The sequence below is a fragment of the Kogia breviceps genome, chromosome 2, assembly GCF_026419965.1.
Source record: "Kogia breviceps isolate mKogBre1 chromosome 2, mKogBre1 haplotype 1, whole genome shotgun sequence".
NCBI lineage: Eukaryota > Metazoa > Chordata > Mammalia > Artiodactyla > Physeteridae > Kogia > Kogia breviceps.
The window spans coordinates 195,427,601-195,441,782 of record NC_081311.1 but is presented as its reverse complement, the minus strand read 5'-3'; the positions used below and the strand labels follow the sequence as shown (position 1 = coordinate 195,441,782).

Genomic DNA, 14,182 nt, shown 5'->3' with positions numbered 1-14,182 from the left:
TCCCAGAGGAGTCGACGCTGGCAGAAAAACTTCATATTAAAGGAGCTCTTGGAGATATTTCATGAAATTGAAAGTACAAAACATAAAATAATGGCAGCTGATCCAAACTTAGAATATCATTAGGGGCTAGAGAAGATGGTCACCCTGTACCGCAAGCTCTATGAGACAAAAGCAATCCCTGTGTAAACTATTCTTGTGTTTTTTACAAAGAAAACATTTTAATTCTCAGTGTCTGTAGTGGTTTTTTTAAAAAATCTATTATTTTTGGCTGTGTTGGGTCTCGGTTGCTACGGGCAGGCTTTGTCTAGTTGTGCCGAGCGGGGGCTGCTCACTGTGGTGGCTTCTCTTGTTGCGGAGCACGGGCTCTAGGCGCGTGGACTTCAGTAGTTGCGGCATGTGAGCTCAGTAGTTGTGGCTCGCAGGCTCTAAAGCGCAGGCTCAGTAGTTGTGGCGCCGGGCTTAGTTGCTCCGCGACATGTGGCATCTTCCCAGCCCAGGGCTCGAACCCATGTCCCCTGCATTGGCAGGCGGATTCTTAACCACTGCGCCACCAGGGAAGCCCCCTGTAGTGTTTTAAATTACAGTGTAAATATTAGTTTGCTATTTTTTTATTTCACTGTACATGTGTAACTGACAGGGTTTTTAATGTTTTGACAAAAAATTTTAAAGGTCATGGTACAATCATAATTTTTTTTTTAGATTTCTGTGCACAGAATCTAAAATTTTCAACTTGCACAGGCATTCTTATGGTCCTGCACTGCTGTGCAAAGGGAAGAGTGCCTGTACGTGGTTTTTTGTTGTTGGGTTTTTTTGCTTGTTTTTTTGTTTTTTTAGCTTCCTGCTAATTAACACAGTATAGCATCTCTCTTTGGTTTTCTTTGTTTGCTGCACTAACCAGCATCTTCTTATTTATAGCCGAGGACAGCTGTTTGAGGCCTATTGATAGAAACGGGAAGCTTCTTTGTCCAGGTAAATCTTTTTGGTAGCCTTCAAAAGCTGACACCTACTTATGCCACCTATCCTTCTCAACACTTTTACCTTAAACAGTCACTTCCAATACCTAATATTCTTAAGTTACCTTTTAGAAACTGGTTTATAGAACAGACTTTCATCCAGGTGTCTTCCTTGTGAATTACAGAAAGTCTTAACCAAAAATCACACATTTCTGTTTTCTAAAGGAAAACACCTGTCTTTCTGATTAGCTGACGGGCATTTTAGCCATGGTTTTGCCCTAGTTGTATCTTTCTAGATTTATTATCAAAGTTTTTCATTTGTTTTGCTCATTTTATTGTGATACCAGTTATCACAGTAACCAGAGTCTTGGTTCTGACCTCTGTAATGCATCTTGTCGTTAGACTTAATCTACTCTTGATGGTAGTCACCATAGCAGCTTTAAACTTGGAAGAAGGTAGTCCATCATGCATGAATCAATTCAGAATATTACATAATCCATGCAAACAACAGCTCTCTTTTGTTACGTATGAATCCAGAACATTCATAGCTGCCTCTTATTTCTTTAGCATTGCTGTACAGATAACAAGAGTATATGTCCTAAAGTGAGAAAATCTAAGATCAGACAACTGTATATAATCCTTTTGCGTGGAGTATAACTCAGTTTGTTTCTTTCTTAACATTCCTGATTTACAAAGGAAGGCTGATTTCAGTGTATTAGTTTGCCCAAAGGTAGGAATTAATAACATTTACCATGTTACCAAAATTCTTTTTAGTGCCAGACAATTATACTTTGAAGGAAGCAGAATTGAAGATGGGGAGTTCATTGGGACTGTGTCTTGGAAAAGCACCAACTTCTTCGCAGGTAAAAGGAGATCACCTGACAGATCCATACCAACCTTACCATGATCAGAAGTTCTTAATTGTGTGATAAATTCCTTAACTACTGAAGTAATACTGTTTTTCTTAAAATTTTTCTTTTCCTTAAATGATACCTTTTATTTAGGAATACATCCATATAGTTCTCTGTGTTGAAGTCAAAAATACTATGTCAAAGTATATTCATAAGGTTTTGCTGTGAAAATTTTGTGGTTAAGGGAGATCTTTAAAGTTGAGTGGCCACCATTTTCAACCACCATAATTCATAAATTCTAAAATGTACCCTTTTTCTACTACATTTTAACATCTGTGAGATTAAGATGCATCTTACAATCAGTGGCATCCTGCACTGTAGCTGATACTATGTTTCCTTTCTTAGTGGTGCATAAAATAATAAGTAACAACTGGCAGCATTTTAGATTTAATGAAATACAGTATACTGATTTTGAACTTAATTACTTCCTGCAATAATATAATAGACTCACAGCAGATTTTTCTTTATCGGTATTCATTTTACTTACAGAATACTATCAGGTTGACCTTTGCCTAGAACCCTACCTACTTAATAAACTTTCATTACAGTCCAAAAGCCATAATGGTGTCCTTACTGTTAAGACTCTGTATCACGGTAAGCTAAACTCATATCAGGATCCTTCATGGCTCGTAGATCCCTGATATGGAACTAATCCACTTCATTAGTTTCCCAACTACCTCCCCTTTCATTTGTTCTTCCCCAAACTCTAACAAATAGTAGTGTATGACAAGATCATAGGAGAAAAAACATGACAAGTGTGGTTGAGTTAGAAAGGAAAAATAGGGCTGTAAAGAACTGAATTGACGAGATCAGATTTACATTTTTCCTGTGGGTTCCAGGGAGTTAAAGTATATGGGACCTCTGGACAGAAAATAAAATCACAAACTAATGACTCAGAAAAAACACAGTTAATGTTTATAGTATATAGTAATTGCAAATCTCTTTGAGGAATGACTGAGAGAGAAATGGAGATCATACTAGAATAAATAATGTCTGTGAGAGATGTTTCTTAGGAGTAAAAACAATGGTGATAAAGAATCTTACATTTCTAGGTAGTCAAGATTGTTTAAATTATAACTTTAAAATACCCAACGTAGACTTGTTTTTACATAATTTGAGATTTTTATTAAAGTTTTATGACCATTGGCTTTTCGGTTTTGGAAATAAATAATATATTTATAGAATTTTGAAATTCAAATTAAATTGCATTTATACCTCTATTCTTGATCTTAGCTGTTCCTGTTTTTCGCTGTGGGGAGCAATGTTCAGCCTGGGACAGAGTTGGAGATCATAGTAGAAGAAACAATATCTGTGAGAGATGTAAGGAATTTCACTTTGGGTGGCCAGGGTCTGTGGGTGTTTCGTATAGGCAGCAGTGGTAACCTGGGTTAGGATTTTGTGATCCTAAGGGTAGGGTTTACATAATATCTGTTAAAGAATTCTATGTATTCACTAAAAGAATAGTTTGAATTGCTTGAAAGGTGGTGAGCCAGCTGTGGTTTTAAAAATAAGATTATTCTTTTTTCTTGTCTGACTACTACTAATACATGTTTATTGTAGAAATTTGGGATATATGTAAAAATGGGATAAAAGAAAAAAATTAACACCCCTCATTATCCCTTATCCAACTAATGTTAACATTTCGGTATATTTCCTTCTGCTGTTTCTACATTATGTGTACACACGTAATCTCAGACACACAGGTGTGAATGTGTGTGTGTGATAAAGCAAACCGTTATGTTAATGTCACTGAGAACAGGGACTTTCAGTCTTGGAAAATGGAGAGACACATAATATCAATATGGTTAAAGGAAGCCTGTACTCCCGAATTTGTTTTTTTGTTTTGTTTTAAATATTTATTTATTTGTTTGCTTGTTTGTTTATTTATTTATTTAGGCTGCGCCATGTCTTAGTTGCGCCATGTGGGAATCTTTGTTGCGGCATGTGGGATCTTTAGTTGTGGTGTGCGAACTTCTTTTTTAAATATTTTTTTATTTGTTTGTTTATAATTTATTTTTAAAAAATTTTTAATTTAACTTTATTTTTTTAATACAGCAGGTTCTTATTAGTTATCCATTTTATACATAATTAATGTATACATGTCAATCCCAATCTCCCAATTCATCCCACCACCACCACCCCCCGCCCCACTGCTTTCTGCCCTTGGTGTCCATACGTTCTTTACATCTGTGTCTCTATTTCTGCCCTGCAAACCAGTTCATCTGTACCATTTTTCTAGGTTACACATGTATGCATTAATATATGATATTTGTTTTTCTCTTTCTGACTTATTTCACTCTATGACAGTCTCTAGATTCATCCATGTCTCTACAAATGACCCAATTTCCTTCCTTTTTATGGCTGAGTAATATTCCATTGTAGATATGTACCACATCTTCTTTATCCATTCGTCTGTCGATGGGCATTTAGGTTGCTTCCATGACCTGGCTATTGTAAATAGTGCTGCAGTGAACATTTGGGTGCATGTGTCTTTTTGAATTATGGTTTTCTCTGGGTATATGCCCAGTAGTGGGATGCCCATTCTAACTGGTGTAAGGTGATACCTCATTGTAGTTTGGATTTGCATTTCTCTAATAATTAGTGATGTTGAGCAACTTTTCATGTGCTTCTTGGCCATCTGTATGTCTTCTTTGGAGAAATGTCTATTTAGGTCTTCTGCCCATTTTTGGATTGGGTTGTTTGTTTTTTAATATTGAGCCGCATGAGCTGTTTATATATTTTGGAGATTAACCCTTTGGCTGTTCATTCACTTGCAAATATTTTTTCCCATTCTGAGGGTTGTCTTTTTGTCTTCTTTGTAGTTTCCTTTGCTGTGCAAAAGCATTTAAGTTTCATTAGGTCACATTTGTTTATTTTTGTTTTTATTTCCATTACTCTAGGAAGTGGATCAAAAAAGATCTTGCTGTGATTCATATCAAAGAGTGTTCTTCCTATGTTTTCCTCTAAGAGTTTTGTAGTGTCCAGTCTTACATTTAGGTTTGTAATCCATTTTGAGTTTAGTTTTGTGTATGGTGTTAGGGAGTGTTCTACTTTCATTCTTTTACATGTAGCTGTCCAGTTTTCCCAGCACCACTTACTGAAGAGACTGTCTTTTCTCCACTGTATATCCTTGCCTCCTTTGTCATAGATTAGTTGACCACAGGTGCGTGGGTTTATATGTGGGCTTTCTATCCTGTTCCATTGATCTGTATTTCTGTTTTTGTGTCAGTGTCTTGATGACTGTAGCTTTGTAGTATAGTCTGAGGTCAGGGAGTCTGATTCCTCCAGCTCCATTTTTTTCCCACAAGACTGCTTTGGCTATTCGGGGTCTTTTGTGTCTCCATGCAAATTTTAAGATTTTTTGTTTTAGTTCTGTAAAAAATGCCAATGGTAATTTGATAGGGATTGCATTGAATCTGTAGATTGCTTTGAGTAGTATAGTCATTTTCACAATATTGATTCTTCCAATCCAAGAACATGGTATATCTCTCCATCTGTTTGTATCATCTTTAATTTCTTTCATCAGTGTCTTATAGTTTTCTGCATACAGGTCTTTTGTCTCCCTTGGTAGGTTTATTCCTAGGTATTTTATTCTTTTTGTTGCAGTGGCAAATGGGAGTGTTTCCTTAATTCCTCTTTCAGATTTTTCATCATTAGAATGCAAGAGATTTCTGTGCATTAATTTTGTATCCTGCACCTTTACCAAATTGATTGATTAGCTCTAGTAGTTTTCTGGTGGCATCTTTAGGATTCTCTATGTGTAGTATCATGTCATCTGCAAACAGTGACAGTTTTACTTCTTCTTTTCCGATTTGTATTCCTTTTATTTCTTTTTCTTCTCTGATTGCCGTGGCTAGGACTTCCAAAACTATGTTGAATAATAGTGGTGAGAGTGGACATCCTTGTTTTGTTATTGATCTTAGAGGAAATGCTTTCAGTTTTTCACCATTGAGAATGATGTTTGCTGTGGGTTTGTCATATATGGCCTTTATTATGTTGAGGTAGGTTCCCTCTATGCCCACTTTTCTGGAGAGTTTTTATCGTAAGTGTGTGTTGAATTTTGTCAAAAGCTTTTTCTGCATCTATTGAGTTGATCATATGGTTTTTATCCTTCAGTTTGTTAATATGTTTATCACGTTGATTGATTTGCATGTAGTGAAGAATCCTTGCATTCCTGGAATAAATACCACTTTATCATGGTGTGTGATCCTTTTAATGTGTTGTTGGTTTCTGTTGGCTAGTATTTTGTTGAGGATTTTTGCATCTATATTCATCAGTGATATTGGTCTGTAATTTTCTTTTTTTGTCGTATCTTTGTCTGGTTTTGGTATCAGGGTGATGATGGCCTCATAGAATGAGTTTGGGAGTGTTCTTTCCTCTGCAATTTTTTGGAAGAGTTTGAGAAGGATGGATGTTAGCTCTTTTCTAAATATTTGATAGAATTCACCTGTGAAATCATCTGGTCCTGGACTTTTGTTTGTTGGAAGATTTTTAATCACAGTTTCAATTTCATTACTTGTGATTGGTCTGTTCATGTTTTCTATTTCTACCTGGTTCAGTCTTGGAAGGTTATACCTTTCTAAGAATTTGTCCATTTCTTCTAGGTTGTCCATTTTATTAGCATAGAGTTGCTTATAGTAGTCTCTCAGGATGCTTTGTATTTCTGTGGTGTCTGTTGTAACTTCTCCTTTTTCATTTCTAATTTTATTGATTTGAGTCCTCTCCCTCCTTTTCTTGATGAGTTTGGCTAATGGTTTATCAATTTTGTTTATCTTCTCAAAGAACCAGCTTTTAGTTTTATTGATCTTTGCTACTGTTTTCTTTGTTTCTATTTCATTTATTTCTGCTCTGATCTTTATGATTTCATTCCTTTTGCTAACTTTGGGTTTTGTTTGTTCTTCTTTCTCTAGTTCGTTTAGGTGTAAGATAAGATTGTTTATTTGAGATTTTTCTTATTTCTTGAGGTAGGTTTGCATTGCTATAAACTTCCCTCTTAGAACTGCTTTTGCTGCATCCCATAGGTTTTAGATCATCGTGTTTTCATTGTCATTTGTCTTTAGGTATTTTTTGATTTCCTTTTTGATTTTTTCAGTGATCTCTTGGTTATTTAGTAATGTATTGTTTAGCCTCCATGTGTTTGTGTTTTTTACGTTTTTTTTCCCTGTAATTCATTTCTAATCTCATAGTGTTGTGGTCAGAAAAGATGCTTGATATGATTTCAATTTTCTTAAATTTACTGAGGCTTGATTTGTGACCCAAGATGTGATCTATCCTGGAGACTGTTCCGTGTGCACTTGAGAAGAAAGTGTAATCTGCTGTTTTTGGATGGAATGTCCTATAAATATCAACTAAATCTATCTGGTCTGTTATGTCATTTAAAGCTTGTGTTTCCTTTTTAATTTTCTGTTTGGATGATCTGTCCATTGGTGTAAGTGAGGTGTTAAAGTCCCCCACTATTATTGTGTTACTGTCGATTTCCTCTTTTATAGCTGTTAGCAGTTGCCTTATGTATTGAGGTGCTCCTATGTTGGGTGCATATATATTTACAATTGTTATATCTTCTTCTTGGATTGATCCCTTGATCATTATGTAGTGTCCTTCCTTGTCCTTTGTAACATTCTTTATTTTAAAGTCTATTTTATCTGATATGAGTATTGCTACTCCAGCTTTCTTTTCATTTCCATTTGCATGGAATATCTTTTTCCATCCCCTCACTTTCAGTCTGTATGTGTCCCTAGGTCTGAAGTGGGTCTCTTGTAGACAGCATATAGATGGGTCTTGTTTTTGTATCCATTCAGCAAGCCTGTGTCTTTTGGTTGGAGCATTTAATCCATTCACGTTTAAGGTAATTATCTATATGTTTGTTCCTATTAACATTTTCGTAATTGTTCGGGGTTTGGTTTTGTAGGTCCTTTTCTTCTCTTGTATTTCCCAGTTAGAGAAGTTCCTTTAGCATTTGTTGTAGAGCTGGTTTGCTGGTGCTGAATTCTCTTAGCTTTTGCTTGTCTGTAAAGCTTTTGATTTCTGCATCAAATCTGAATGAGATCCATGCTGGGTAGAGTAATCTTGGTTGTAGGTTCTTCCCTTTCATCACTTTAAATATGTCATGCCACTCCCTTCTGGCTTGTAGAATTTCTGCTGAGAAATCAGCTGTTAACCTTATGGGAGTTCCCTTGTTTGTATGTTATTTGTCATTTTTCCCTTTCTGCTTTCAATAATTTTTCTTTGTCTTTAATTTTTGCCAATTTGATTACTGTGTGTCTCAACGTGTTTCTCCTTGGGTTTATCCTATATGAGACTCTCTGCGCTTCCTGGACTTGGACTTCCTTTCCCATGTTAGGGAAATTTTCAACTATAATCTCTTTAAATATTTTCTCTGGTCTTTTCTCTCTCTCTTCTCCTTCTGGGACCCCTATAATGCGAATGTTGTTGCATATGTTGTCCCAGAGGTCTCTTAGGCTGTCTTCATTTCTTTTCATTTTCTTCTCTTTATTATGTTCGGCGGCAGTGAATTCCACCATTCTGTCTTCCAGGTCACTTATCTGTTCTTCTGCCTCAGTTATTCTGCTACTGATTCCTTCTAGTGTGTTTTTCATTTCAGTTATTGTATTGTTCATCTCTGTTTGTTTTTTAATTCTTCTAGGTCTTTGATAAACATTTCTTGCATCTTCTTGATCTTTGCCTCCATTCTTTTTCCAAGGTCCTGGATCATCTTCACTATCATTATTCTGAATTCTTTTCTGGAAGGTTGCCTATCTCCACTTCATTTACTTGCTTTTCTGGGGTTTTATCTTGTCCCTTCATCTGATACATAGCCCTCTGCCTTTTCATCTTGTCTGTCTTTCTGTGAATGTGGTTTTTGTTCCACAGGCTGCAGGATTGTAGTTTTTCTTGCTTCTGCTGTCTGCCCTCTGGTGGATTCTATTTATTTATTTATTCATTTGGTTATGTTGGGTCTTAGTTGCAGCATGCAGGCACTTTGTTGCGGCACGCACGCTCTAGAGTGCGCAGGCTTAGTTGCCCCGTGGCATGCAGTATCTTAGTTCCCTGGCCAGGGATCGAACCCGGGCCCCCTGCATTGGGTGCACAGAGTCTTACCCACTGGACCACCAGGGAAGCCCCTGTGCTCCTGAATTTGAATTAGAAGAGTCAGAATGAACCTGATATATTTTTTTCTTTAAAAAATTATTTTTCTAGCTCTGTCCCCTGAAATCGCTTATGGAAACAATGAGCAACCTGGTTGTAGCAAGCACCCCAGCATTCAGATTGTGGTCACTAAATACCATTTCCTAGAGGAACCAGGGCTTCTTGGAGTAATGGCTGGTTCTGTATCTAGGTCAGGAAAGTGTATGATGAGCCTGGAACATCTTATCAGGAAAAACAGAAAACAGTATAGCAAAGACCTCTGGGATTAGCAAAGAGAGTCAGGAGCCAACCTGAAGATAAGAGTTTGAACCTCAGTGGGAATATAATAATGAAAATTGATTCACACATACATAAAATCCATGAGTTCACAGTGATCCTAAAAAACATGCTATTCAGGGCTTCCCTGGTGGCGCAGTGGTTGGGAGTCCGCCTGCTGATGCAGGGGACACGGGTTCGTGCCACGGTCCGGGAAGATCCCACGTGGGCCATGGCCGCCGAGCCTGCATGTCCGGAGCCTGTGCTCCGCAGCAGGAGAGGCCACAACAGTGGGAGGCCCATGTACTGCAAAAAAAAAAAAAAAATCTATATTCATTGCTTACCTATAGTGGATGCTAGGCAACTGTAAATGAAAGAATCAAGCATTTATCTTTTTCTTTGCAAACTATACCTCACATCAACCAAATAGATAATGAGAAGATTTTTTTAATAGACATATCCCAGCTAACATAATGAAGAAAGAATTTTAGACTCTCACTGTTTTTCAACTCCTAATGAATTAATGGATCTAAGCAAGGATCCTGAAAAACTGCTAACAACTCCAAAAGAGCAACACCCAGACATTTAGAAGTTCAAAACAATACCCGTGCTCTTCTTGCCAAAAGAAAAAAAAAACTGGACCTGAGTCCGATCAAGCCTCTAGGTCTGAGTACCAGTTTATAAGAAGTACAGGGGACAAGGGACCTGTTAAGTGCACCACAGGCCTGCAGTAAGCACTGTCCTGAAGTGGAAAACTCTTCAAGAAATCAACTGCAGTGTGAGACAGCCTGTAGGTTAAAGGAGACTTAGGAGAAATAGCAGGTAGGTGCAGTGTATGGAATTTATGTGGCCCTTGATTCAAACCAAAAGAACTGTAGTAACAGTTTAAGAGAAAGTAAGGAAATTTGAACACTGACAGAATATTTGTTATTTACGACTTCTTAATTTTTTTAGATATTATAATTATTTAAGAGTTACGTTTTTTAAAAGAATCTTCATCTTTTAGAGCTGAGTACTGAATATCAATAAATGAAATGACACCTGACATTTGCTTCAAAAGGATGTGAGGAGCCGGTCAGGGGAAGTGGGCGGGGCATCGGCAAACCAGACTGGCCGCAGCAGGACTTGGGGCTGGCAGTGGATACTTGAGGGTTCATTTTACTGTCCTCTGCATGTGTTTGAAATTTTCCATGATAAAACTTTTTTTCTAAATTTTTAATTATTTTTTAATAAATTTATTTATTTATATTTATTTTTGGCTGCGTTGGGTCTTTGTTGCTGCACTGAGCTTTCTCTAGTTGTGGCGAGTGGGGGCTACTCTTCGTTATGGTGCGCAGGCTTCTCATTGCAGTGGCTTCTCTTATTATGGAACATGGGCTCTAGGCACATGGGCTTCAGTAGTTGTGCACGGGCTCAATAGTTGTGGCTCGAGGGCTCTAGAGCACAGGCTCAGTAGCTGTGGCGCACAGGCTTGGTTGCTCTGTGGCATGTGGGATCTTCCCAGACCAGGGCTGGAACCTGCATCCCCTGCACAGGCAGGCGGATTCTTAACCACTGCGCCACCAGAGAAGTCCCCAAACTTTTTTTTTTTTTTTTTTTTTTTTTTTGCAGTATGCGGGCCTCTCACTGTTGTGGCCTCTCCCGTTGCGGAGCACAGGCTCCGGACGTGCAGGCTCAGCGGCCATGGCTCACGGGCCCAGCCGCTCTGTGGCACGTGGGATCTTCCCGGACTGGGGCACGAACCCGTATCCCCTGCATCAGCAGGCGGACTCTCAACCACTGCGCCACCAGGGAAGCCCCGCCAAACTTTTTTTAAATAAAATATTTTTTTACCCTTTGTTACAAGCTGTAAATATTTACCCAGGTTTTCATTTGCCTTTTAACTTTAATACGTTTTTTGTTTGGGGGTGCTTTTAGCTTTAAAAAAAGGTTTATTATTGATTTGCTGCCAGCAAGTGATACATATCATAGGAATCAGACATTGGAGTGTCCCTGAGAAGGTTTGGACTTGTGCTCGATGATTCTAAGGAGGGATAAGGGCTAACTTTGGATTGGATGCTGTCAAGAATGGGGGGCAATTCAGTATCGTATTTATGTTTGTAAGTTGGAAGTGTGAAGAGGGACTAGAAATATCATTGGAAAGGCAGCAGTTACTTAGAGGAAAAGATGGTTAGTCGTTTTGTGCCTGGGATGTGGCCTTGGGTAACTTCAGTGTTTTTTTGTTTCAAAGAACGGAAAGCACAGAATTTTTCCAAGGTGCGATGCGTATGTCTTTCTTCTGTTCTGTCTCGAACCCACTGCAGGTGGAGTCATTCCCCGTGCCTGCCCACCCCCTCCCCTGCTGAAACCGCTCTGTCGAGGCTCTCGGTGGCCTCCATGTTGCTGTGTCCCGTGAGCAGGTCTCGGTCTTCACCCTACTTGCTCTTTCAGCAGCAGTGACATACTGGATGACTTCTGCCGCTTGCTTTGAGAAGACCGCAGCTCTTTAGGTTTTCCTCCCACCTCTCAGGCCTACCCGTTCTCAGTCTGTGTTTCCTCTTCTCTCTGCCTTGTGCGCACCTCGTGCTCGAGTCGTAGGCGCCACACTCAAACGTCCAGCTACTCTTTGGTTGTCTGATTGTCATTCCAAATTACAGCGCACCCACAGCAGAGCTCCTGATCTCTCTCAAACACACTTCACTCCCATTTCCCTTTTCTATTACGGTGGCTCCATTTTCTGCTTGCTTAGGCCAAAAACCTTGAAATCGTTTTGGTTCTACCATCAAGATCTATCTGGGATCTGATCCCATCTTATTCCTTTCACTGCTGTCACCCCTTCACCTCTCATCTGGATTATTCCAGCAGCTTCCTAACCGATCTCCTTCCTTCCAGCCTGACACCTCCCAGGGTGTGTTCGTACAAAGAAGTGGAGGAATCCTTTCAAGTGTAAGATCAGTCAGTCCTCTGCACACAACCCTGCTGTGCTTTCCCATCTCACTCGGGGTGACGGGGGGGAGCCCCGAGTGCCCTTGCAAGGGCCTGTGTGATCTGGCCCTTGGGTGTCTTTAAAAAAAAAAAAAAGTCTAACCATCACTCTCGCTCACTCTACTCCAGCTGCGTTGGTCACTGTGCTGTTCCTCAAACAGGCCCTGACACCGGCAGTTTCCTCTATCTGGAACACAGGGTGAATGCTCAGCTGCTTGTTTTTCTTAAATGATGGAGGCCTTTGCGACTGCAATTTTCTTTGAATATGGCTTTGGTCCCATTCCCTGTTTTTTTTTTAAAAATAAATTTATTGGGCTTCCCTGGTGGCGCAGTGGTTGAGAGTCCGCCTGCCGATGCAGGGGACGCGGGTTCGTGCCCCGGTCCGGGAAGATCCCACGTGCCGCGGAGCGGCTGGGCCCGTGAGCCGTGGCCGCTGAGCCTGCGCGTCCGGAGCCTGTTCTCCGCAATGGGAGAGGCCGCAGCGGTGAGAGGCCCGCGTACCGCAAAAAAAAAAAATTATTTATTTTATTTATTATTTATTTTTGGCTGTATTGGGTCTTCGTTGCTGAGTGCAGGCTTCCTTGCGGAGAGCAGGGGCTACTCTTCATTGCATTGTGCAGGCTTCTCACTGCGGTGGCTTCTCTTGTTGCACAGCATGGACACTAGGCGCGCGGGCTTCAGTAGTTGTGGCTCGCGGGCTCTAGAGCACAGGCTCAGCAGTTGTGGTGCACGGGCTTAGTTGCTCCGCGGCATGTGGGATCTTCCCGGACCAGGGCTCAAACCCATGTCCCCTGCTTGGGCAGGCGGATTCTTAACCACGGTGCCACCAGGGACGCCCCCATTCCCTGTTTTAACATACTGTGTTGTCATCATCATCATTTTCTAAACAATCTTTAGTTCTAGAGTCTCTTTTATTTTTAATCAGACAAGTAATTGTGGATTTAGTCTTTTTAAACTTTGGGGGGACTAAAAATCCCCCTTGGTCACCACCCTATTCTTGTCCCTTCCCCAGAAGTCACTGTTGTCATTGGACAGTATGATCTTATCCACATCAGTAGAGTGTATCCTTCCATACCTTTGCCATGTGTGTACCAATGTGTGGGTATGTATGGACGTGTAGAAATAAGAGCTTGACTTGTATGGTTTTCTTTAAAATCATAAATGGGATCCCAGAACTTTGTTTCACTTAAAATATTTTAAAGATCTTTTAAGACCAGTAAATATAAATCTCTTTTATCCTTTTGTTTTAAGACCTCTTATAGTTTATTTAAATGTTCCCCTTTTAATCCAGGGATGTCTGGATTGTTTGCCATTTTTCTCCTAATCCAAGCAGGGCAGCAGTCATCATCCTTTGTACTACTCCCTTCTGCTCCATTATAGTATAAATGAATTGTTACATACTCCTTTGCCCTAAATTTATTTAAGAATGTTTTTCCCCTCAAGAAGTAGGGAGTGTTTCATGACTATTTTTGTTTTGTTTAAACGTCTGGTAATCGTGTCTCATATATTGAATTGTGCCATGAGCTCACAGTATGCCTAGTTCTTCCCTCATGAGTTGATGGTATGACCAGTTGTCTCTTAGATGATGAGTAAAAGCTAACCTCCTTCTCTAGGAGTCAGAGTTCTGTGAAATCAGCCTAATTAATCACATCTGGTCAAAAATACACTGTTAGTCCTCATAAGAAGGGAATCATACCGCAGTCCTGGAAGTGAATGAACTTTTAGATAGACCTGGATGCGAACACCGGAAACTGGTTTTCCCTGCTGAGTTGGCGCCACCTAGCCCTTAAGAAGCGCTAACTTTATCACTGCACCATGTGTATCTTTATCTATTTGAGAATTACTAAATATAATCAGACTCAGATAGGCCCAGGGTCAAAAAAGGGTGTTTCTCACAATACTGTAACTCAGATATAGAACAACTAATGAACATAGTTTTTTTTTTCTTAACAG

General features: G+C 39.5%; 1 protein-coding gene across 1 annotated transcript in view; it reads left to right on the top strand.

Annotated features, from left to right (window-relative positions):
• The window catches only part of USP40 (ubiquitin specific peptidase 40), a 91,161-nt gene that overhangs the window by 52,688 nt on the left and 24,291 nt on the right, over window positions 1-14,182 (top strand). Inside the window, 3 exon segments of the mRNA XM_059054380.2 lie at window positions 916-969; window positions 1,728-1,816; window positions 3,098-3,184. Of these exon segments, the coding sequence (XP_058910363.1) occupies window positions 916-969; window positions 1,728-1,816; window positions 3,098-3,184 (230 nt within the window).